This window comes from Thalia democratica, chromosome 9 (assembly GCF_965202585.1).
Source record: "Thalia democratica chromosome 9, ktThaDemo2.hap1.1, whole genome shotgun sequence".
Classification (NCBI taxonomy): Eukaryota; Metazoa; Chordata; class Thaliacea; order Salpida; family Salpidae; genus Thalia; species Thalia democratica.
The window spans coordinates 8,593,324-8,615,683 of record NC_139173.1 but is presented as its reverse complement, the minus strand read 5'-3'; the positions used below and the strand labels follow the sequence as shown (position 1 = coordinate 8,615,683).

The window sequence follows — 22,360 nt, the reverse complement described above, 5'->3', positions numbered from 1 at the left end:
ACATTAAACAAATTATGCTTTATATAATAAAAATCAAGATTTAAATTGAACTTTTTAAAATGATAAAAAAAATACAAGTTCCTTTTAAATAGCAAAAAAATCCGTGTTTAGAACTAAATATTTCAAATGAAAACATACTGCATGGTTTCAATTTTGACACGCTACTTTTGACAATAATGTTGTTGAATAAGATAAAAAAAGACAGATTTAAGTTACTTGAAAATATTTTGTCTGTAAAAAAGCATTTAAAAAATGTTTTAACAATGTAAGTTGCTATTGTATACAAAGTATTCCATTTTCAAATATTGTGCTTCACTTCAGGTTTTTCTTCTTTATTATCGGACCCATGGTCTATAAGGTTTGCTAACTTTCTTTGGGTCATTAGGCTGTTAAGTATAATAAACTAATATATTGAAAAACTAATTTTTAAATTCCATATGATGTTATGAAGAAAAAATAGTATTAAGTAATATTTAGTAAGACCTTATTTTAAGAACGATCATTTAAATCAAAAAAATCAAAAAACTCGATTAACTTCATTTTGCATGCTTCCATACTGTGCTGGTGTTCTGTAATCTACAGAAGTCGGAGCTCCATAATCTATCGAAGTTTTTGCCGATCTCGAAGGAGTTCCTAAATCTACAGAAGAATCCAATGTAACAACGTCACCTAAAGTAGATCTTCGTGCTTCATCTCTCTTAGCGTTTTTGCTAACCGTTTCTTCTAACAACGCCTGTATCAGAAACATTAAATAAGTTTTTGTTGAAATATAATTTTGAAAATAAAAATATAAAATAATTTACTATTAGTGTTAACTGCTTAAAAAAATTGATTTTTATTTTATTTTGTAGTTTTAACATTTATTGTAAGTGGGAAACCTTTTCCAGGTAGCGAGACAAGTTAAGTAAAAAATATTTCGCTGACTTGATAAAACAATTTTCCCGGCCACGTATTTTTGAAATAATATCATATAAAAGTTTTAAAATATTTAGAAACAAAAATGTTATAAGTTTTACTTCAACAAATGTTAACTCTGTAAAATTAAAAGCACAATAAAAATGTTCGTTATAAAAAAGTTTAATTTTGTTTGATTTTCACAAGTTCCTATAAAGCCAAAAATACGTCACACACTAAAATTTCTGCATGGCAGGCTGTACGTTGCCCAAACTTTTTGCAGACTATAAAATTAATTATTAAGTTTATAAATTAATATATGGTCATAACAATTTGAAACTGACTCGGAAACCGAGACTTTTTCTTGCTGCTCTGACAAACGGACTGCTTTTGAATTTTGCATAAGTCGGCTCGATCGTGTTCACAAATTTGGCTTTTATCATTTTCTGTATATTTTCCTGCAGAACTACGTAGAGAAAAAATATCGTGACACCCTGAAAAAGAATATATTATTTGATTTATATTTTTCTCTAAAATAGTAGAACTGTTTAAATATTAGTGCACTTTATACCTGAATAATTATTTTTTTCGCTAATAAAACAAAACTATAAGTTTTAAAACTAATGATGCACAATAAAACTATTAAATAAAAACTATCTGTATTATAACAAAAACCTGAGAAGTATTAAACAAGGTAAAAAGGACAGCAAAAACTTCTTTATGGCTTCTATCTGTTGACAACAACATAAAATACCCAAACATCCAGGGAATACCCGTAACTGAAATCATCATAATTGCCCTTCTAAAATTCACTTTTAGTTCTTTCATCGAAAATTCAGGTTTAAATGTCTGTTAGTTAAAATTTATGTTTAACTTTACAGTGCAAAAAATGTGATCTAAACTAATATATTTTTAAAACTTTTTTAGTACTCTGTTCTATATTTTTGCCTGTAAAGTTAAGCTTGTTGTTTTAAGATTTAAAACAAATTTTAAACATGTTAAGTATCACAAAGTAATTTTTATAAGTATGCTTTAAGTTGACAGATGTTTTGTTTAATCATATAAAACAAATACATCTTATTTGAAACAAAGTAATATAAAAAATTAAAGATAAAATGAAAAATAAGTAACCGTTCTTCCACAAGTAATACTGTACATCACAAGAGCAAATACAATTAAATTGAAACATAATATAATAGCCACTGGTATAACAACACTGCCATATACAACATCAGGGTGCAACCAACAGTATTTTTTACTTTGATATAAACTTTTATCCATAGATCCTGCTATTGATGCTACTAGAATAAATGGTACACCTGTTTCGAAAACATACTATTGTATTCAATACTTGTATCTACTCATAAAAGTTATTTATACAAAAAATGTTAGTTAGAAATTATTTAACTAACCATAACATAATGACGAAGCAATTAGTATAAACTTGCTGTTATTCATAGGTGATGTTGTTACGTATCTTCCGTAAACCAAAGTTCTGAACAAGTACAACCCTGTATTTAAACTTAAAATATTTGTATAAAACACAGCTTTAAACCTTTATTTTTACTTTTTAAATGAATTGTTCTACAACAGATAGTTTGAAAGCTTAATATTTAGAACTGTTTTTATACTTTTGATATAACTTTCAGTTTAAATATTTAAAAACTTAAAAGTTCAAGTATACACGATATATTTGTCTTTTTTAATAAATTTTATTTAATTTTTAGTCTTATCAACACAATGAACTTTTAATGACCTTTTAATGTTTTAAACAAATTATAAACATTTTAACTAAAAATAAATTATTTTCAATACGAATAAAAATGTATTACAATTAAAATTAAACAGCTTAAATATAAAACTTTTTACTTTTTAAAGTCTTTTAAAAAAATATAAAATAAGAAATATACTTTGATATATTACAGAGGATCAAAAATTGAGCTTTAAATATTGTTAACGTAGATATAAAACATAACGTTTTTTTGAATAGTTGTTCCTAAAAATGTAAATTTATAGCTTCTTTCCGTTACTTTGTGCAAAAATTTTAAAACAGAAAAAAGTTAAGTGCAATATCAATATAATCTTAAAGTGATCACATTTGGTTCAAAGTTGTGCATATTTTACAAAAAAAATGCTCAAAAAAAGATCCAAGTATCTCGGTGCACGAATAAGACCTCTTAGTCATTGAGTTGCACTCCCAACTTAAACAAAAAAAATAACTAGCATAAAAAATACTTATATTGAAACAAGAATAAAAAAAAAAAACTTACATATAATAGTAGAACTTTAAATAAAAACTAAAAACTTGACATGTAATAAAATAAGCAAGGTTATCTTACAAAAAGACAGATAAAATATGTATTTAACTCTATGTTAAAAGTTTTGGTATTTTTATTATGCAAAGTAATATACATATATTTGAAAGATTTCTATTTTATAATTAAATATTTCTGTTTCTTAAATACATTTCCAAAAAATCTTTTATAGTTAATTTTATAAAGCCTACTTATACTAACAACATCAACAAACGTATATAAATAAACTAAAAGTGTATTGCTATATGCTATGTTATTTAAGGTACACAGCCTTTTTACAACGTTAAAATGTTTAAAAAACTGACTTATTAATAATCGTTTTGATAAATTACTTGTTGTTTGTAACAAAGCTAATAAAAGTTAAAATAAAACGAACTTCCCAAGTAGTTATTAAAAAACTATTTTTTTATGACTGGTTTACAAAAGTTTTTTTTTTTATTTTTTAATAATTTTTATTACCAAACCAAAATAATCTAAACCATTACCTTCAACAAACAACCATGCCCAAAGACAAAGAACAGAAAAATGTAGAAATATTGTCGCAGTAAAACATTCCTTTTCATTATCTTTTTTATCTATCCCAATGACAAATATTATATTGAGAAGAAGTAGGCAAATGCAAATGTTTATCAAGATTTGTTGGGTTATTTTTGAACGCAGTTTTCTGAAAAAATGTTGCTCATAAATAAAAAGTCAGTATGATGTTTTGGCTATACTAAAAATAAGTAATTTACTTGATCTATTCTCAATAAGCTAGATTACTATTACAAAAAAAAAACATATTAGGATTTTAATCTTAAATTTTTTTTTTTGATTTTTAGAGCTCTTTATTTTAAACATTTATTTTTATGTTGATAAATATATATACTAACGAAAAGTAAAGGTTGACACACAAAGTGATAATCAAGCTAAATATAGAAGTCCACATTCCAATGTAAGTAAGCGCAGTTAAATAAACTGGTGAAAACTCTTGTTCTAAGTCCTACAAATTTGTTTTTAGTTAAGTTAATTAAAAAAAAAATGCTACTTTATAAAAGTTCTAAAGCAATATTTTTTAATATTTATTTAACGTACACCAGGTCTTTAGATCAAACTTTTTGAGCACTTTTCTTCTACCGTTCAAAACAATAATGTGCACGGAATCAAAACATTGATTTAAAATGATGTTTTTAGGTATGCTTGGTACTTTAAAAATAACGTATAAACATAACTTACTAGAATAACAGCGAAATGCGTCATGTGAGTACAAGAACATTTTATATTTCTTGTAGAATTGATAAGTTCGTTTTTCATTATTCCACACCCATCAGTTGACCAGGTTGAGGTTTCAAAATTCCAAAAAACACATTTTTCAGTTACTTTGTACAATACTTCTCCTTCTCTGTAAGACCCTGGATTGCTTTTGACAACATCACTTATGTTTGAAAAACTGCTGTGTACTGATGATAAACTCAAGTTGTTCTCCTCTTTAATTGTGTTATCAATGGTTAGAGGAGACTTGAGATTTTTTATATGCTGACCACCAACACTTACAGAAATAACTTGTGACATAACCACACTGCGATAGTTTTTTACTGTTCCAAAGCTTGTAACCGTATTTTCTTCAAATTTTTCTGCACCAACGAAAATATCAGGTCTACGGTACAATACCGAAGATAAGTCAATTTCAGATCTTGTTTTAATTCTTATCTCATTTAATAAAGTCTTGTCTAATGTGGCTGACGATGATTTCTTTGTCATTAACTTTTCTTCTCCCAAAGTAATGTCTTCTGAAATGTTCTTAACATCAATCTTTTTTGCTTCAAGCTTGACACTTGGTTTGTTTATTCTAAAGTCATCCTAAATATATAGCACCTTTTAATTATAAAGCACCTTAACGTGACTTGTAAACATAATAATTTTACTTATAGAAAATTACAACAGAAAAATGTCGAAAAAAAACTTTTACACTAAATTTTCCTACAAACATCTTTAAAATCGTAGTTTTGAAGAGAGTTTTCTATTGCAAACAGGCTTTTATTCAGATCGATTGCTGAAGTTTTTGTAAATACTTCAAATGGTACTTCTAAAACTTCGTTTACTGTTTCTGAAAGCAGATCGACTTCTTTTTTACTTGTTGGCTTGTTAATTGTAAAGTTTGATACTATTGATTTAATTTGTCGATTTACTGCTTCAACATCTGAATTTATTTTTAGAAGCGTTAAGTCGTCACTAATTGAAATGCTAACACACTTGCGAAAATTTAAGATAAATGCTATCTTCAATTACAACCCATATGAGAATTTTATGGTTAAACTTAAAAAAATATACTATCAATATAATAATATTCATCTAAATGTTTTCAAACGTGTAGATATTTGTTTAACAAGTACTAAAATGTTTTATTTTATATGTAGTGATAAACTGAATAGCTTTATGTAAAAACAATTCAAGTTTTAGTTATGAACTAGTTTGTACAGCATACGTAAAAAAATATATAGTAACTTCAATAAATAAAATTTTATTAGTTTTATAACTGTGTTTTTATATGCTTTTGACTAAAAACAAAGATATGTTTACCGTAGTAGTTTTGACAAACAAATCCACTTTCATAATTGCATCTCCAATTGTCCCATTCATAATCAGAATTGTTCAAATCCAATGATTTCCAAATATCTACACACATATGATTAACATTATCAGGCTGGTCTTTAGCGAAGTCATCAAAGCTGAAATAAATTTCAATGTTACATTTTATAAGATTGAAAATAGTTTTTCTAAACATTGTTTCAACTATGTACATTGTATAACATGGTAATATTTATAGTAAAACGTTTCTAAAAATTTAATAAAAAATATTATTGAAGTAAACTACTCAATCGACTGATTCCAAAATGAATTATTATTCCAAACTCCAGTGTGATATCGTCCATTTTTCATCAATTTATTTAACTTAAGGCCTATCCAAAAAGAATATCCAATTTGATTTTTATAATTACCTAGTTTAATAAATTTTTTTTATTGTTTTATTCGTTTTAGACTAGCTTATTGCTTTTATTAATACCTAATGATTAGATGATAAGAATTTTAGAAAAAACATATACTAAAGAGCAGATAATCTAAACGGTAAAAATTTTTTAACCACAATACTTATTACTTTTTCTACTTTTTAAGGCTTTAAAAGTTTAAATGTGTAATACAAGTCTTTAACTTTAAAGCATACTAAAATACTAATTACATTTAAATAATATCAGTTTTAATTTTACATTAGTAATATAAACGTTTAAAAAATATCGATAAAATTTTTGAAAAATTAAAATAATTTTAAACTCTAAAATTCATTAGAAAAAAAATCTTAAAACTTTGATCAAATAAGTATACTAGTTTTAAGTTGGTATTAAAATTAAAAAACTTATAGTAACAAAAGTTATAGGTCAGTTTTATTTTGATCAAGATTGTCTTGATAAGATTCACTTACTTCTTGCAGTCGTTTCTCTGAGTAAAAGTTTTACAACGTTCTTTTCAAACTCGGTTTTTATTTCTGCTAGTTTAGATTTTCGGTTTTGACAAAAACTCCCGGCTGCTGATTGGTTCAAATACAATTTATCTGAGCTGACTCTATATCGGAAATGACCAGCAACTAAAGAGCTTCTAAAATCACCCTCATCGTTGTATATTACATTTCTACGAATTTCTTCTTTTGTCGTATCTGTGAGCTCTTTTTCGTTTATTTTCACGGAGCCTGTTTGTTTAAAATTAAGTGCTATTAGTTTTATACATTTGTTAAGGCTAACGTAGTTCAAAATTTTAGATTTTATTAACAAAACAGTGTTTTACTTGCTTGAACCAAATCAAATGAAATCATTACTTGAATTATTTTTTTTTCAAATAGAATCAGTTTTAATATAGTTTTATTCAACTAATGATCTCGTTTGATTAAGTTGAAGCCAGTGAAACATTGTTTTGTTAATAAAATTATAAATTTGAATTGATTATTCTCCTTATCATTAAGTCGAAAACTTTTATTGCGTTCTACAAAGTAAAAAGTACACAAGGCTAAAGTAGTAACCGAAATTAGTGCTTGAAAATAAAATATACTTTCAAAACTTTTTATGAATAGTTTGTGCTGGTATAATTCTTATTAAAATTTAACTTCATACATAATATTATATAAGCTAAAGTAAAACAAATTAAATCAGCTTACTTGTTAAAACAATTTTGTATAAAGCTAACAGAGCTATATTAATAATCACAAAGTTGCTTTTGCCGAGTTTCATCGATATATTTAACTACAATTAGTACTACTAGATTTAAATTAAAGTTTCTAAAACTGATAAAAAAAATAATTCTTTTTTAATTGCTTTTTATGTTTATCTAAAACAGTATTATCAAAATGCATTTTTAAAACATTCTAAGCTACTGTTCTAAAAATGTTCTTACGAGTAAAAAAACCTAAACTTTTTAGAACAAAATACAGCAAATTACTAATAGAATCAGTAGAAAAACTGTGACAATTTTTTAATTTTTCTATAAGCAAAAGAAATGCCTTATTACGTCATATTGATTAATCATAGCACATTTATAAGAAAAAAAGATCATGGGTATTTAAAATAAAAAATTTAAATTTACAACGACATTTTCTTCATAAAAATGAAGTCGTTGTAAACTTAAACATTTTTCTTTATACATCCATGATTTTTATTTCTTATAAATGTGCTATGATTAATTAAATTTAAACATCTTTTTAGTAAACGTTTTAATAAAATTTTAAAAATAAAAAAAATTAATAGAACATTTTAATTATAGCGATAGCCTTTTTTAAACTAAGTAGGTAAGTAGTTTAAAAATTTTTTATTGTAGCGAATAAGTAAGTTGTTTTAATATATTTATAGTTCAACTTGTTCTATTTTTACTTTAGTTAAATTTAAGTTTTTGTTAAAAGTTAAAAAAAACTAAAAATAATCAATCTATTAACACGAAAATAGTCTTATTAATTTATAACAGTACTGTTAGCTGATTAATTGAAACTTGTATTGAAAAACGATTGAATTTTTCAAATTTAAAAATATTTTGTTTACTTTTACTTTATCTTAGTATAATTTTTTCGTCGTTTAATTGTTATTAGTGTTATCATAAACATTTAGTTTTAAGCTTTTTTATCTAAATCATAAAAACACTCTGACGTTTTGTTTTATAAAAGTATACTTTACTAAAAATTAAATTTGCTTTCAGTTTTTTATGAGAAATGAAAAACAGTTATATATGATTAATTTTTAAATCTGAAACAGAAACTTTAAAAACGGTTACAGTTTAAGATTTTTTAAGAATATCCTGTTGTTTACCTTTAAAAACGTTTTTACCGCATCCGCCCATAACATGTATGCTTTAAATACTTTTTATATATAAATGTTGAAAAACATTAAAAAAAAATACTAAAAACATAGTTTGTAAGAATTAATTAAAGTATTATTCAATTTAGAAAAAACCTTGTGTAAGTAACTTTATTTGAAAATTAAGGTAAAGTTGTTTGTTTAAATACTTAAAAAACAAAATTTATCAATTACTTAAAAAAAAGTACTTTTCATTAATATAAAACAAAGTAATCGACCTCTATTTTACATAGTATTTGGTGATTAGAAGACTTTTTTATTTTAATTAGTTATATGAATAGCTTCCTTCGAAGCAAAAGTTTTTCTGTTGTAGTCGCAGTGTTTTCGTAATAGTTTTTAACAAAAGCACTAGATAAGTTTGTTTAAACACAAAGTTTTTATTTAACAAAGATTATATAGTTATTTGTCTTAAATAAAAAATATTGCTCAATTTACAGAAATGTAAAGAGCTTATTGAACAAATACTAAAAGTATTAGATAAGTAAAAAGTAAGCTTAAATAGTTGAATTGTAAAAAAGTACGTTTAGACTTTAAACTTTATTTTGTTCACCCGAAAAAGGACTAAATTTTTATTTTTATTGCGATTCGAAAAAGTAAAATCACTAAAGCTTGTTTTTCGTTTCAGTGAGACAAGCTCAAAATTTAAAGCTAACTGACGAGTTTTAATGATAAGAGACCCGCTTCTTAGTCTATCTTAGAGCTTTGAACTGATGATCGAAGTGATATGATCGAAATAAGTCGTTGTAAACAAAAATTTTCAAAAAATTATGTACAAAACCGCAAAACATTGTTAATTGTAACGACAAATAGAATTATTTTAATTTAATTTACACTACATACGTATAACTAGATATAAATAAAGTTAAATATGTTTTTTATTTAACTAAACTTCTTAACAAACACAATAGTTTTAAAAAGTAAAATGCTTTATAAAAAAGAGTTGCTTTAAAACAAAAATAAAATACAGATGTTTTCTTCTTTATTTTAGGTTAAATTTCTACAAATTTTTATTGATAAATCTTAACCTCTTAATAGTTTTTTATACCTACTTTTATAATAGATAAAATAAGTTAAACTTTTACTACAAAATACTCATAAAATTCAACGTAGAAATATTTCAGCTTAAAAAGATTTTACATTCTTTAAAAAGCTTTGACCTATATTTCAAGTATTTTCATGTCTGTCATTAGTATTGATTATCTGGTTTTATAAATTAAGTAAAAGTTAATTTTTACACCTAAAATTTTCTCTACTTCTGTTTCTTTCACTTAAGTTTTATGCTTAGACTGTGTTTTATTTTTATTTTATTATACAAGTTTTTGAGTAAAATGTATAATATGAATAATCCTTAATATATATAAAACTTTCTTAAGTAAACACATAACTTAGTTGAATTTCGTTTAATTTACTCTTTTTTCTTTCATTTTATTGATTGTTTTATTTCTTAAGGTTCAAAAGTTTAGATTAAAAAGTTAATTGTTTTTGAACTCGTAAGAAATTTTAAAAGCATATGGTGTACGACTCAATAACCGAAAGCTTTTTCGTACACCAGATCCTCATACCAAAATTTTTGAGCGGTTTTTTTTATCGTTCAATATACAATATATTTGTTAATAAAGTTAAGTGTGATCTTAGAATCAAATAAAAGTATAAAAAGATTATTGTTAAACGGTTTGAAGAGATTCAAAGTGTAGTGTACACGTCTTTATCTGGTTAAAAATAAATAGTTTAAGTGTATGAAAAAAATCAAATAAAGGAGTTTTTATGGCAATGATAACAATTTTTATAAAATTTTAATACTCTCCGACGTTTGAAAGCTATTAGAAGAAATTTACTTTAAATTTTCGTATAATATATAAAATACACTAACTGTTTTGTGGAAAATAAATATTTTAGAAACTAAAAATTACATTTTGTAAAATTTCATATCTGATATAATTTCATAAAGATAGAATCTTGAAGCATTTGATAAACTTGTTAAAAAAAAACAATAATCTCAAGATTTAGCTTTTGAGTTTTTGCAAATGTTAATCATGTATTTTTTGGTAATCTAATTTTTCAAATGAGTGTCTATACATATATTTTTTTGTTGTGGAGTGATTAATCTTTTGTATATCAGTTAAAAACAATAACAGCAATTCTTATAGTAAACATCATTAATTTCTACACCAGAATGAACTTATATCAACTTATTTTTATTAGATTAAAAAATTGTAAAACTTATTTGCACTTGTGGTTGTTTTAACAATTAAATTGCTTACCAACAAAAACTATCTAAAAAACTGTAGCAAAATTCTAAACTACAGAGATTATGTTAAAGCATATTTCCACATGCTTAACAGGAAATTTTCTGTTATTAAATAACTTGTTATGTTAATATACTTGTTTAAAAAAATAATTTTTTATTAAAACTTAAAGTAGTTAAACTGTCTACGGTTTTTAAAGCTTTGATCATCAGGTTTTATAACTTGTATAGTTAGTATTAATCGATGCTATCAAAAAAAAACTATATTCTTGTTAGCATTTGAATACCTCTAAATAAAATTATTTAAATTTTAAATTCAACGATAAGTTTATTATCAAGTTATTTGAAGTTGTTATAATGATAGCAAAATCAATAAAACATTTTTACTTGAAATAAAAAAAATATTTTATTAGATTACAAAAATAAACCTTGAAAGTTTCAATAAAACATCATGCTGAAAAATTTGCGGGATCAGACTTAATATTACTAAACATGATTGGTGTTAAAACAAAGTAAAAATTAGGCTTTATATTATCAAATAAAAAAATAAGTTTCATTTCAAGGAGTATAACATAATGATTTTATACTATTATAAAATAATTTCACATTTCTACGGGAGTAAAACTAAAACAAAAACTGGACACCGGGACTGCAAAGAAATAGTTTTCCCAATTTTTATAGTTTCTGCCATGCTAATTGGAAAACGATCACTTAATACTTTTGATTTTACTTGGAGCCCCACACTTAAGTAATTTTGTTGATAAAAAATTAAAAATGGCAACTGTATTTCAAGCAACTATACCTGGATAATTAAGTAATTTTTTTTTGCGAAAATATTATATACGCACATCTTATCTTTGTATATATAAAATCTAATTCATCAGTCGTTTAATTAACATTTTAATAATCGACCTTTAATGTATAAAATTGTTTTAAACTTATTTTATATACTGAAGTGGTTACTTTATTAACACTTATTTTAAAAAGTAGTTTTGAAAAAATATAAATTTATTCACGGAAAGCTTGAGAATTCGACTAAAGTTTTTTATATGCTATAACAAAAATAAATAAGAAAACAAATAAAAATCTCTTATAACTTAGTATAACGTAAAAGTAGTTTAAAATACTAAATAATAAAAACAATTATTTGCTAGTAAAACATATTGTTAAATATTACTATTGTATAGTAAATAAAAAAGTAGATTTATATGCTTTAAGGCTTACAAAATTTTAGAAATTAAATCAGAGATAATGTTAAAACATTTTTAATTTTGTTTTAAAGAAGCGAAAAGGGATAATTTTTTAAACGATTTAGAATTATAATAAGTTTATTCTTAAAAGTTTCTGTTCAAAAAATTTCTGTATGTTTGTTCTTCGTTTTTCAGTTAAATTATGAACTCAGTTTTGTAAAAATAAAGCTTTGACAATGGAAAATTTAAAAAGTGTTTACAGTCTTAAAAAAAAAAAACAATTCCATAACCAATTTAAAAATCTCTATAAAAACTTTAAACAGTATTTTTTAAGAGTGTAAATACTTTTAAAACGAGCCATTGTCAAACTTTTATTCGCACAAAACTGAGTTCATAATTTAATATTCAAAACGGAACAAACATATAAAATTTCCATTGTGTAATAGCAAAGTTTTTTGAAATTATGCGATATTGCATCATTTTATGAGCTTGAAAAGTCTTTTGTTTGGACCTCAATCTGTCGGCACCAACAAAATACGACAAAAAATAACTATAACTGTCTAGTCAATCACCCAACTTAAAAATAAAAAACTTTTGTTTTTAGTTTTAATATTAATACTGTGTTAAAAACTACTTGGCTATAATCTTCCTAAGTAAGATTAAAATATTTATGTAAAACAGTTAAACTTAAGACTTACAAATCGTTAGAAGCTAAAAAAGAATTTATTATTATTATTTTTTTAATTTGTAGTTCAATTTTGCAACTATAACTAAAAAATTAAGTTTTAAAGTGAAATGCAAAATAATTAATTTTTCGTTACGTAAATTTTTGTCATTTAAAAAACCATTACAGTCAAAAAGTCTCTAGTTTAATTCAATTTTTACTTTTTATCATTTAATAACAATATTAAAAATTATAAAGTATTGTCTAATTTTTTTTAATACTCTAGATCAGTGCTTCTGAAATAGGGTTCCGCGGAACCCTAGGGTTCCGCGACGCCTCTCAGGGGTTCCGCGAAGCCTTTCGAAATTTAAAAAAGAAATTTGAAAGAAAAAAAAAAAAATCATAAAACTTCAGAAAAAAATGGAACACATAAAATGGAAAACATAAATGATTATAGCATTCATTGATCTACTTAGTGTGTATCTAGCAGTTAGACTTTTAATGGGTATTCATTATTAATAGGTGTCCTGGTTGCCCAATTTTTTTGAATTTCTATTTTTAGTGAAGTCATGAAAATACTTGTATTATCACTAAAGCAAACAATGTAGGAGCAATCATAACAAATTCTAAATGTTTACACAATAAAGCTATATAAAAAATCTTTATCAGAAACTTATTTCTAGTATATTATATTTTTTCAAATGCTGTAAAAATGCTTAAAAAGATGTCTATTAGCTTGATTTAAAATTTAATATGTATAAAAGCTTATTTTTTACTTAAAAAATGCTACTATAATTTTCAAAAAATCTGGCCAGGCCTATAAAATTTTAACAGAAATTAAATTTTAAATAGTTTTTTTAAACTTACATGATAAAAAATGATACTCTGATTTTTAAAAGTTGTGGCTAGGTATTTAAAATTTTAACAGAAATTGAGTTTGAAATAACTTTTTAAATTTAAATGATAAAAATGTTTAAATGTCTGTGTGTTAGCAAAGTTTTAAAGTTCGTTATTTAAGTAATTGCTTTTTCTGATTAATTATTATAACTCAATGATATTTTTTTTTGATATTCATTTATAAAAAACTTCTGTTGAAGTAATGAAATGTGTCGAAAATTATTTCATCAGCAAGGGTTTAGAGTAGAATAAATGTGTCGGCATTCGTACTGACGGTGCAGCGTCTATGACTGGGTCCAAAAATGGTGTAGTGAGGAAAATAAAGGATAAAGCAGTTGAAGCTAAATAAATACATTGTTTTTTACATAGAGAAAATTTGGCAACAAAACATCTTCCTTCTTGTTTACAAGAAGTTCTCTCAGCGTCGATTAAAACTGTTAATTTTATAAAGAAAAGTAAAACAAAGGCCAGATGTCTCAAAGACCTATGTGAAAGTTAGATGCTGACCATCTGCGACTTCTTTATCATAACGCTGGCTGTCGAAGGGGCGGACACTGGTTTGTCTCGTTGAATTAAAGAAGCAGGTGTTCACCTTTCTTTAAGATGAAGGCTCAGAATTAGTGAAGTTCTTTGAAGATGATGTTTTTTTGGCCAGGCTAGCTTATCTCACCGATATTTTCGAAGAATTGAACGCTTTGAACTTAAGCATGCAAGGGAAGCAAAATTCCATTTTTGTCATGACAGACAAGATTGAGGCATTAAAAAACAGAATTAATTTTTGGAAGTAAAAGGTTAGCAATGGTTGTTTTGCGATGTTTCACCGGTTTGATGAGGCCCATGAAAAATGCATAGAATTCAACTTCTCTGACGAAATATACAACCACCTTGATCTTTTGTCTATAAAGTTTCAAGATTACTTTCCTGAAGATGTTCGCATCGGAAATTTATGGATTTTGAATCCTTTTATGTGTGATATTGCTTCAGAAGAAGTGAATCTTCCTACAGATACAGAAAACGAATTGCTGCAACTATCTGAAGAAAGAAATTTAAAAATGAGTTTCAAAGGGAAGGAGCTTTTAGATTTTTTGATATGTGCAATTTCAGAGTACCCCGTCTTAGCAAAGCGTGCAGTAAAATTTATTTTATCATTCATCTGTGCAAGTCCGGCTTTTCGCATGTAACAAACATTAAAACGAAGCAAAGGAACTGTATGCTGACTCCAACCTTATCTGCCTGTCTTCGTCTCAGTCTATCCAAATTCAGCCGCGCATTGACATGCTTGTTGCAAAAAGACAAGTTCAAGTTTCGCACTAAATTTTTTTTATTTATTTTTCGTTAGGCATCATACCCGTTTATTACGGTAATCTGTGAACTTGATTAGGTTCATGTTCATTTCGTTATTGTTTGTAGCTCTCATTTTGTTTTTATTATGCAAGGAAAGATTTTTATGACGTTGCGATAAATCATGTTTGTTTTCGTTTATTTATTATAGAATCATAAAATACCTATTGCCTTTGGCGCACTTTGAGACTCGGCTTAATACTATTACAATTGGTATGATTTCTAACAATGATATAGTTTTGCTAAAAAATTCGTTTTTCACTGAAATTCTTTTGTTTTTGCAAGAAATATTATATTTTACATTTTATGTAAAATTAAATTAAAGGTTCCGCGGAAAAGTTGAACTTTGGAAAAGGGTTCCGCCACTAGAAAAAGGTTCAGAAGCACTGCTCTAGATAATTAAGCTTTGTGAAAATAAACTAGATATTTTTAATAAACGCAATTTACTGTTTTTTTTTTCTTTATCACGAACAAACTTGTTTAAAAGTATTTGTAAAAAGATAAAACTAGCCATGGTTGCTCTAATAATTTAAAAAAATTTGCTTATTTCATTTATAATCTTTTAATTTTAGCCATATTATTAAAGTTTTATTTTTTGTTAAATGTGATATATTAAAAAAGTCTTGAGCATAACATTAATGTTATGTTTTTAGAAATTTAAAACTACTAAATGTAAAAACAAAATTAGCATATTTCATTCTTTACATCTGTGGTGTAAGCCAGTGGCGTCGCGTGGTCTTTTTGTTAGGGGTGCGGCAGATTGACATTGTCAAATAAAAAAATCCCCTAGTTAGTAAAATCCCTTAGTATTTAGATTAAAATGATAAAAGTAATATGAAAAAATAGCAAACTTTTCAGAAAAAAGAGTTGAACATGTTTGTTTATTTAAATAATAAATAAAACATGTAAAAAATACATATCTCATACCTGTGTATATCATTACCCTTTCGTAACAACTATAGCTACTTTTATCTTTATTTATGTTCATGTAAGTTTCTGTATTTGCTTAGGTATAAATTTACTAACTTAATTTTATGACTTGCCGAACTAGTAATAAAAAAGAAAACATGCAAATGACTTAAAAAAACAAGATTGCCCCTGCTCGAGTTGTTCCTGCTTGAATTGCTTCTGCTCGAGTTACTCCTACTCGATTTTATCCTGCTCGAGTTGTTCCTGCTCGAGTTTTCCCTGCTCGAGTTTTCGCTGCTCAAGTTTTCCCTGCTCGAGTTGCCTTAGCTCGAGTTGTTCCTGCTCGAGTTGCCCCTGCCTGAGTATTCCCTCCACAAGTTTCTTCTGCTCGAGTTCAACTTGTCTTATTGTTCTTGCGTTGTAGTAAATTTCATACAACAATCATGATTTAATTCATATTGTGCTGAAAGTTCATGCAGCTCCAAAATTCAACTTTTCAACATTTTTTGTATTGAAAACGTGTAAACATTTAAAATGCAGCTGACACAGATTGAGCTTGCAGCTCCAATTTTACTAACATTTTAACATCAAATATAAAATTTGAAAACAAATAATTTAGCAGGGATTTGACGACGTTCATGTACACATTTGACTCTATTTTTTGTACAATTCATGATAACATAACTTTCTTATTTTCAAGCTGATATATAACATTTTTCATCATTTTAAAGATTAAATGCTCAACTTGAAAATAAAGTTACTTTGACTGATTTGGGGTTGTACAGCTGAAGCAGGGGCCATTTAAAGCAGCGTGCTTAAAGGCTTAAACTCTAAAATCAAAATAAAATTATTACAATTTTTCATTTTTTTATGTGGAGCTACAGCTACAGCGTTCCAACCCACGCGACGCCCCTGGTGTAAGCTGTTTATAGCTGTTTCCTTTAGCTTTTATAAAGTTAAGCCAAAGATAAAATTTTCGTTTTTGCATTTATTTTAGTTTAAAACTGTATTTAAAAGTTTTTTAAATACTATTTAATTAAAGAACAGTAACTACTTTTATTTCAATTCCCAAACTGTTAAACTGATCAAAGTTGATTTAGATCAAAAAAACAGTAACAGTTAATTATTAACAGTTGTAAAAGTTATTTCCTATTAATTTGTATATCTGTCTGTGTTTGACAAGTTTTTAAAAGAAGAGTCCTAAAAAACATAAAAAACTAAAAATTCTTGTTACTATACAACCAAAAAAAAAGCGCTTAACAGTTGCTACAGACTTATCGTAGATATATACGTTTCTTATATTTGTTACTACAACTGTTTTTTTTATGTTGTAAAAGTTTAAAGTTATAACCATTAAAACTAACTATTTCAATTTAGTATTGAACAAAGTAGTAAGAAACTATTACTTAAAAAGTTTAACAATGTATAATAAAAGGAACTCTTTCTACAAAAACTTTTTTTAAAGTACCTGTAAAACGTTTAATAGTGATGTTTCAAAGTTTCATATATTTAAGCAAAAAATAAATTACAAAAATTTGAACTTTTTTAAAAGTACTATATTCATACTTAGAAAAATCCCCAGGCTTGTAATAGTTCGAATGTCAAAACGAAGCTCAAGTTTAATATTAGAAAAGTTACTTAAAGATTTTATGAAAAAATTGTGCCAGTTTACCTCTTTTTAATTTTCCATTGCAGAAAAGTTTTGTTTGAACAAAACTGAGTTCATTTTTTTCTTAAAAATGGATAAATAAAATAAAATTTCCATTGTGTAAAACAATATGATGGAAATTTTGCAGTATTGCATCAGTTTATGAGCGGAAAGTCTTTTGTTCAAAACCTCGTGCTTTTAACACAATAGAAATCAGAAAAACGGAACTAAGTTACTCAATTACCTAATTTCAAAAAAGTTTTGAAAAAAGTTTTTGATATAAAAAGTATGTGCGTTGCGTTTAAAGCACAATTTGTTGTTTAGTAAAAGACGGTAATTGCAAGTCAATTACTAAATTCTACGAAAGTATTTAAGATTTTATAAAGATATTTTTTTATTATAATAAAGTACACAAAAACACAAAGCGTCTACTTATTTCGATTTAAACTTGTAAACGTAGCTTTAACATTAAATTTTTAAAGTAAGCGTAAAGTTTTGTTTTCAATTGAAAAAGTATATATATATTTATATATATACTTAAATTAAAACTAGCTCAACATTAATATTAAAAATACTTTTTGTATAACAGAGACATTTGATCAAAATGTTATTATTTTAAGTTATGCATCAGCATAACAAATGCTAATACCAGTTTAACGATTTTTTTTATCCACATTGGTAGCTAAACAAATTTAGTTATGATTGACTACTTATTACCTACTTACTTTTTTACGTGACACACTACTGAACGCAAGTAGTTGCGCGAAGAGAATTTTGTTGGAACTTATTCCCAGCCATGCAAATTTTTAATGGTTTTTCCCCTCATAAAAAGTTTCTGTTATCACGTGGTTTTGAACCTTGTATAAAATAAAGTTGCTTTCATATTTAAGTCAGTATTTACGATTTCTGTTTAAATACTAGCTTTTTGGTACTGTGTTATAATCAAGTTTAAGCAATATTTATAAGGGTAAAAGAAAATAGTAGACAGTAAAAAAAATATTTTAATTTATAAGAAAAACGATAACTTTAGTAAGCAACTTTTAAACCTTAGTTTGAATACATGCAGTTAGTTGGTATAGTGACAAATAAAAGATAAAAAACTTATTGTTTTAAACAAACGCTTGTTTAAGTACAGTTAAAATTATATTTTAAAAAAGCACTTCAAACTTTTACAGTGTAAAAGATAGAGATAAAACTTGTATTTAAAAGTAAAAGCTAAGATAAGGAACGAATGTTTTTTATTGCTAAAATTAAAACATTATTGAGTACCAGTAAAGATTCTTTGCAACTAACATCACCAATTGACATGCAAATGCTATTAGTACGATTAAAATTCTTTCACGCGCAGAAATTTTATAATTTTTATAATTAAAATTCTTAAATAGATAATAATAAAACAGGCAGTATTTTTACAAAGAGTTTTATTTTTTATAAACTTATCCGATCTATTTTTTTAGTTTTCACTCAAACTAAAAACTATCATGAACAAAGAAAACACACTAAACATCGAGCATAATGATGAGCCTCCTTCGTACTTAGAAGTTATTGAGGAAAAATTCAGTAGTCATACAAAGTTAGACAAATATTCAAGCAGTATTGTCCAGTTAAATAAAAAATGTTGCTCTGGTTACAGTAAAAAAAGTATTTTTGATAACCTTTTTATTGAAGCAATGGATAATGTTGAAAATTCAACTTTAAAACTGAAAATACTTAAATTAAAAGAAGACAAAAACTTTGCAAAAGTAAAAACTTTAAGGTTGTTTTAATAATTGTTAATATAATAGTATCAATTAACATTTTTTTGTTTAAAAAGTTAATGTGCAAACTATATCTAATAAGTTTAATATTTTTTGTGTTTAAAAAGAAATTTATATTTATAATTTAATCAGAACTTCTTTAAATCTTGTTAAAGTGTTCTGGTGTTGATACCAATTAGTATAAGAATGATAAGATTTAAGTCATGGTTTAACATACTACCTTTCTTATATAATAACCGAAATATTATATTTAACTGCAAAGTTAAGTAATAAGATGCTTTAATGGTTTAATAAATTTAATGTAAACTAAACTATTACGATTTATAGATTTGTTTATATTACTAAAAAGCTTTGAAAATAATATTAGTTTAATGATATTTAAGTTTAAATTCAGAAAAACACTTTAAGGTATTGTGACATATTTTTTGGTAAAAAACAGCAACTTTGTGAAATCACAGAAAACAAACTGTATATATTTTAACAAAAAAAACTAAGAATTTCTACCTAAAAATAAGATATGAACGAAAAAAGCTAAAATTAGTTATAAAGTAAATATAAATTTCAAATTAAAAAGACATTGTTGATTTGTTTTATTTTCATCGGAAAAAATTTCTACTTGATACAGAATTGGCTGTTGCTCAGATTATGATGCGAAGCTGTTGTATTTGATGCATATAAATAATGAAGAACATTTTGAAAACATTAAAGTTAAGAAAACAAAACCTTCTTTTATAATAAAAGTAAGTTACAATAGTTTTTTTTATATTTTTAAAGTTAAATTAGAATGATTTGTATGCAAGTAGTATGCCTTTTTTAGAATAGAGTTAGACACCTTTTGATAACTTTACAAACAAAAAACGATTAAAAAGCTGTTGAACAAAATTGTATTAACTATTAAAAAAAAAAACTAGCTAGAAATTTTTCGTTTATCAAAAAACTTTTTAATACTGCTTATTAAAATAAGGATTTAAATATTTATTCGTTCTATTCAAATATAAAAAATTTTAAATGATCTTTCAAATAAACGAAAAATCGTTTCATCAGTGTCTTTATTTAAGGAAATGAGAAAAAAAGTTTTATAAGTTATAAAGCAATTTTTATTTGTGTTCTTTTAAATACATAAACTATTTTTGTTAAGTTTTGAAAACTATTTTGAAAAATCAAGTTGTTTAAATTTTATTCAAATTGTTTAAAACTTTAAATAAAAATCTATATATAGATACGTTCAAAAGGTTTTTTAGAGTTTTCAAAAATTTCTTTAAAGCAAAAATCGAACCATGTAAATTAATCAAAAAAAAAAAGTAATTTAAATCACAAAAATGTTAACAAACTTGAAACTTGTAAGTTTATTTAGTTTTCCTAGCCAAGCTTAATACTATTGTTGAAATAATCAATTGCTATAATTTTTGTTTAACTAGTTCCTTATTAACAGTACAAGGAAAAGTTTGTAAGTAAACCCGGAAGTAGTTCAAATGGAAATATAAACTGTTCAAACAAACTTTCAGATGATATACAAAAATTGAACAACAAAAGTGTTAAAACTATAACTTGCAAAAAGTAAAAAAACTTAGATTTAGACTATAAATTTGTAAATTTCTTATATGAATTATATTTTAAATTGTTTATTTTGAGCTAGTTTACTTGGTTAAGTAAAACGAGCAAAAAGTTTGATGTTATTTGAACATTTTAAGGTGTTTTGGTCGAGGCGTGGGAATGTGTGAGGTTTGTTACGGAAGTGGAAGCAAGGCTTGCTGGAAGTGCAATCAATCAGGCTACGAAGTTAGTTTGATTTAGTTGATAATAACTATATAAAAAATAATAAAAGTAAAATGATTAATTTTGCAGTTATCATACGCTTCAAGGAGTATTTGTTATGAATGCAGTGGTACCGGTAAAACAAAGTAAACTATTTTCATACTTTTAGCTTATACATCTTTAATGACAATGATTTGTTTTGTTTTAATCAACCTAATTGGATGATTAGATAAATTTAATATTAATACTAATGTTTTCTTTTAAATTTTAAAGCTGTAATGAATGTTTGGGAAACTCTTATCGTGAATGCAAAAGTTGCAAAGGAAAAGGAAATTTAGCTTCAGAAACAAATTTCGACAATAACTAGTTTGCTTTTGTTTTCTTTATTAATTTTTATAGCCTAAGTTGATTTTTTAAGTTTTTTTCTTTAATTTATGTAAGATTTAATACGATCAGATAAAAAAATATTTACATGATAATTTGAGTTTATGTAATTGACACAGAGAAAAATTATAAACACACAAGAAAAAAATAGTTTCATGGATTTTTTTGCAACAAAGTTTTCTATATTATATAAAATTTGTTTTTAATTTAACAGCATTGAAAAAAACTTATTTTCCTCAAAATCGATTGGAAAAATATTCAAGAATGGTACAATACGTAGAGCTTTTGGATACAAAATACTTTTGCAATCAGAGTGTAAACAGATAGTAAGTAAAACATGAGTTAAAATTATATAAGTTAAAAGCTTTCTTTTTTTGTTGATTAAGATATAATAAATTAGTCACCCTGTAAGTATTAAACAGATACAAAGTGTTTTACTATTTTATTTCGACTAAGACAGTAGATAAGTCTTATAATCAAACATGGCACAAATTTTAAGTAAAATAATAGCCAATTATAATAAAATTTTTAAATAAATCATCTTAATTGATGTAAGTTTTTTTATTTTGTTAGCTTCATTAAAATAAGCAGGGATAAAAGTGTTAAAAGTAGAAATAACTTACGCTTGAGATTAGAAAAAGTTTGTATAGGTTTAAACTTTCAAAAAAAAAACAGATCAGTTACCTTGAAGTTGTACCAGTTAATGAAATCGTGTTAAGAAGAAAATTTAAAGAAAATTTCAAATACTGGATAATTGGATTGAATAATATTATTGTGTATTAAGTATCATTGCTTAGTTTATTAAAAAGTATGCAAATTGTTTTCTGCATTTTGTGTTCATGTGTAAACAGATTTTAGTTATTAATAAAAAGTCAGATTTACTTCTTTATATTTTTTTATAACTTTTTAGTTTAATTAAATAAACATACTTTCATTGACAATTGATCAAAAGAATAATTTTATATCTGTTGAAAGCAAATTTATATTTCTAA

General features: G+C 25.1%; 2 protein-coding genes across 2 annotated transcripts; one reads left to right on the top strand and one right to left on the bottom strand.

Annotated features, from left to right (window-relative positions):
• Positions 1-265: 265 nt before the first annotated feature.
• Positions 266-18,780, bottom strand: LOC145844741 (adhesion G-protein coupled receptor G7-like). Its single transcript, XM_082952164.1, has 16 exons — positions 18,766-18,780; positions 16,063-16,208; positions 14,082-14,170; positions 6,667-6,930; positions 6,064-6,187; positions 5,769-5,917; positions 5,177-5,388; positions 4,425-5,048; positions 4,082-4,191; positions 3,695-3,873; positions 2,307-2,405; positions 2,026-2,213; positions 1,570-1,743; positions 1,239-1,388; positions 536-733; positions 266-386 (listed from the first exon to the last, which is right to left on the bottom strand). The coding sequence occupies exons 1-16, from the start codon at positions 18,778-18,780 to the stop codon at positions 336-338; spliced, it is 2,772 nt and encodes a 923-aa protein (XP_082808290.1). The 3' UTR covers positions 266-335.
• A 161-nt stretch (positions 18,781-18,941) lies between these two features.
• LOC145844740 (uncharacterized) lies at positions 18,942-22,151 on the top strand. The gene is made up of 8 exons (XM_082952162.1): positions 18,942-19,228; positions 19,855-19,969; positions 20,662-20,786; positions 20,921-21,008; positions 21,075-21,130; positions 21,258-21,350; positions 21,583-21,694; positions 22,044-22,151. The coding sequence occupies exons 1-8, from the start codon at positions 18,954-18,956 to the stop codon at positions 22,149-22,151; spliced, it is 972 nt and encodes a 323-aa protein (XP_082808288.1). The 5' UTR covers positions 18,942-18,953.
• Positions 22,152-22,360: the final 209 nt, after the last annotated feature.

Coding starts and splice junctions, on each gene's coding strand:
- LOC145844740 (XM_082952162.1), top strand. CDS start 18,954: ATGAACAAAGAAAACACACTAAACATCGAGCATAATGATGAGCCTCCT. Junction 19,970..20,661: donor AACCTTCTTTTATAATAAAA/GTAAGTTACAAT, acceptor CCTTATTAACAG/TACAAGGAAAAGTTTGTAAG. Junction 21,351..21,582: donor ACAAATTTCGACAATAACTA/GTTTGCTTTTGT, acceptor TTAATTTAACAG/CATTGAAAAAAACTTATTTT.
- LOC145844741 (XM_082952164.1), bottom strand. Junction 1,389..1,569: donor CCTTGTTTAATACTTCTCAG/GTTTTTGTTATA, acceptor ATTCTTTTTCAG/GGTGTCACGATATTTTTTCT. Junction 387..535: donor ATGGAAGCATGCAAAATGAA/GTTAATCGAGTT, acceptor TATACTTAACAG/CCTAATGACCCAAAGAAAGT.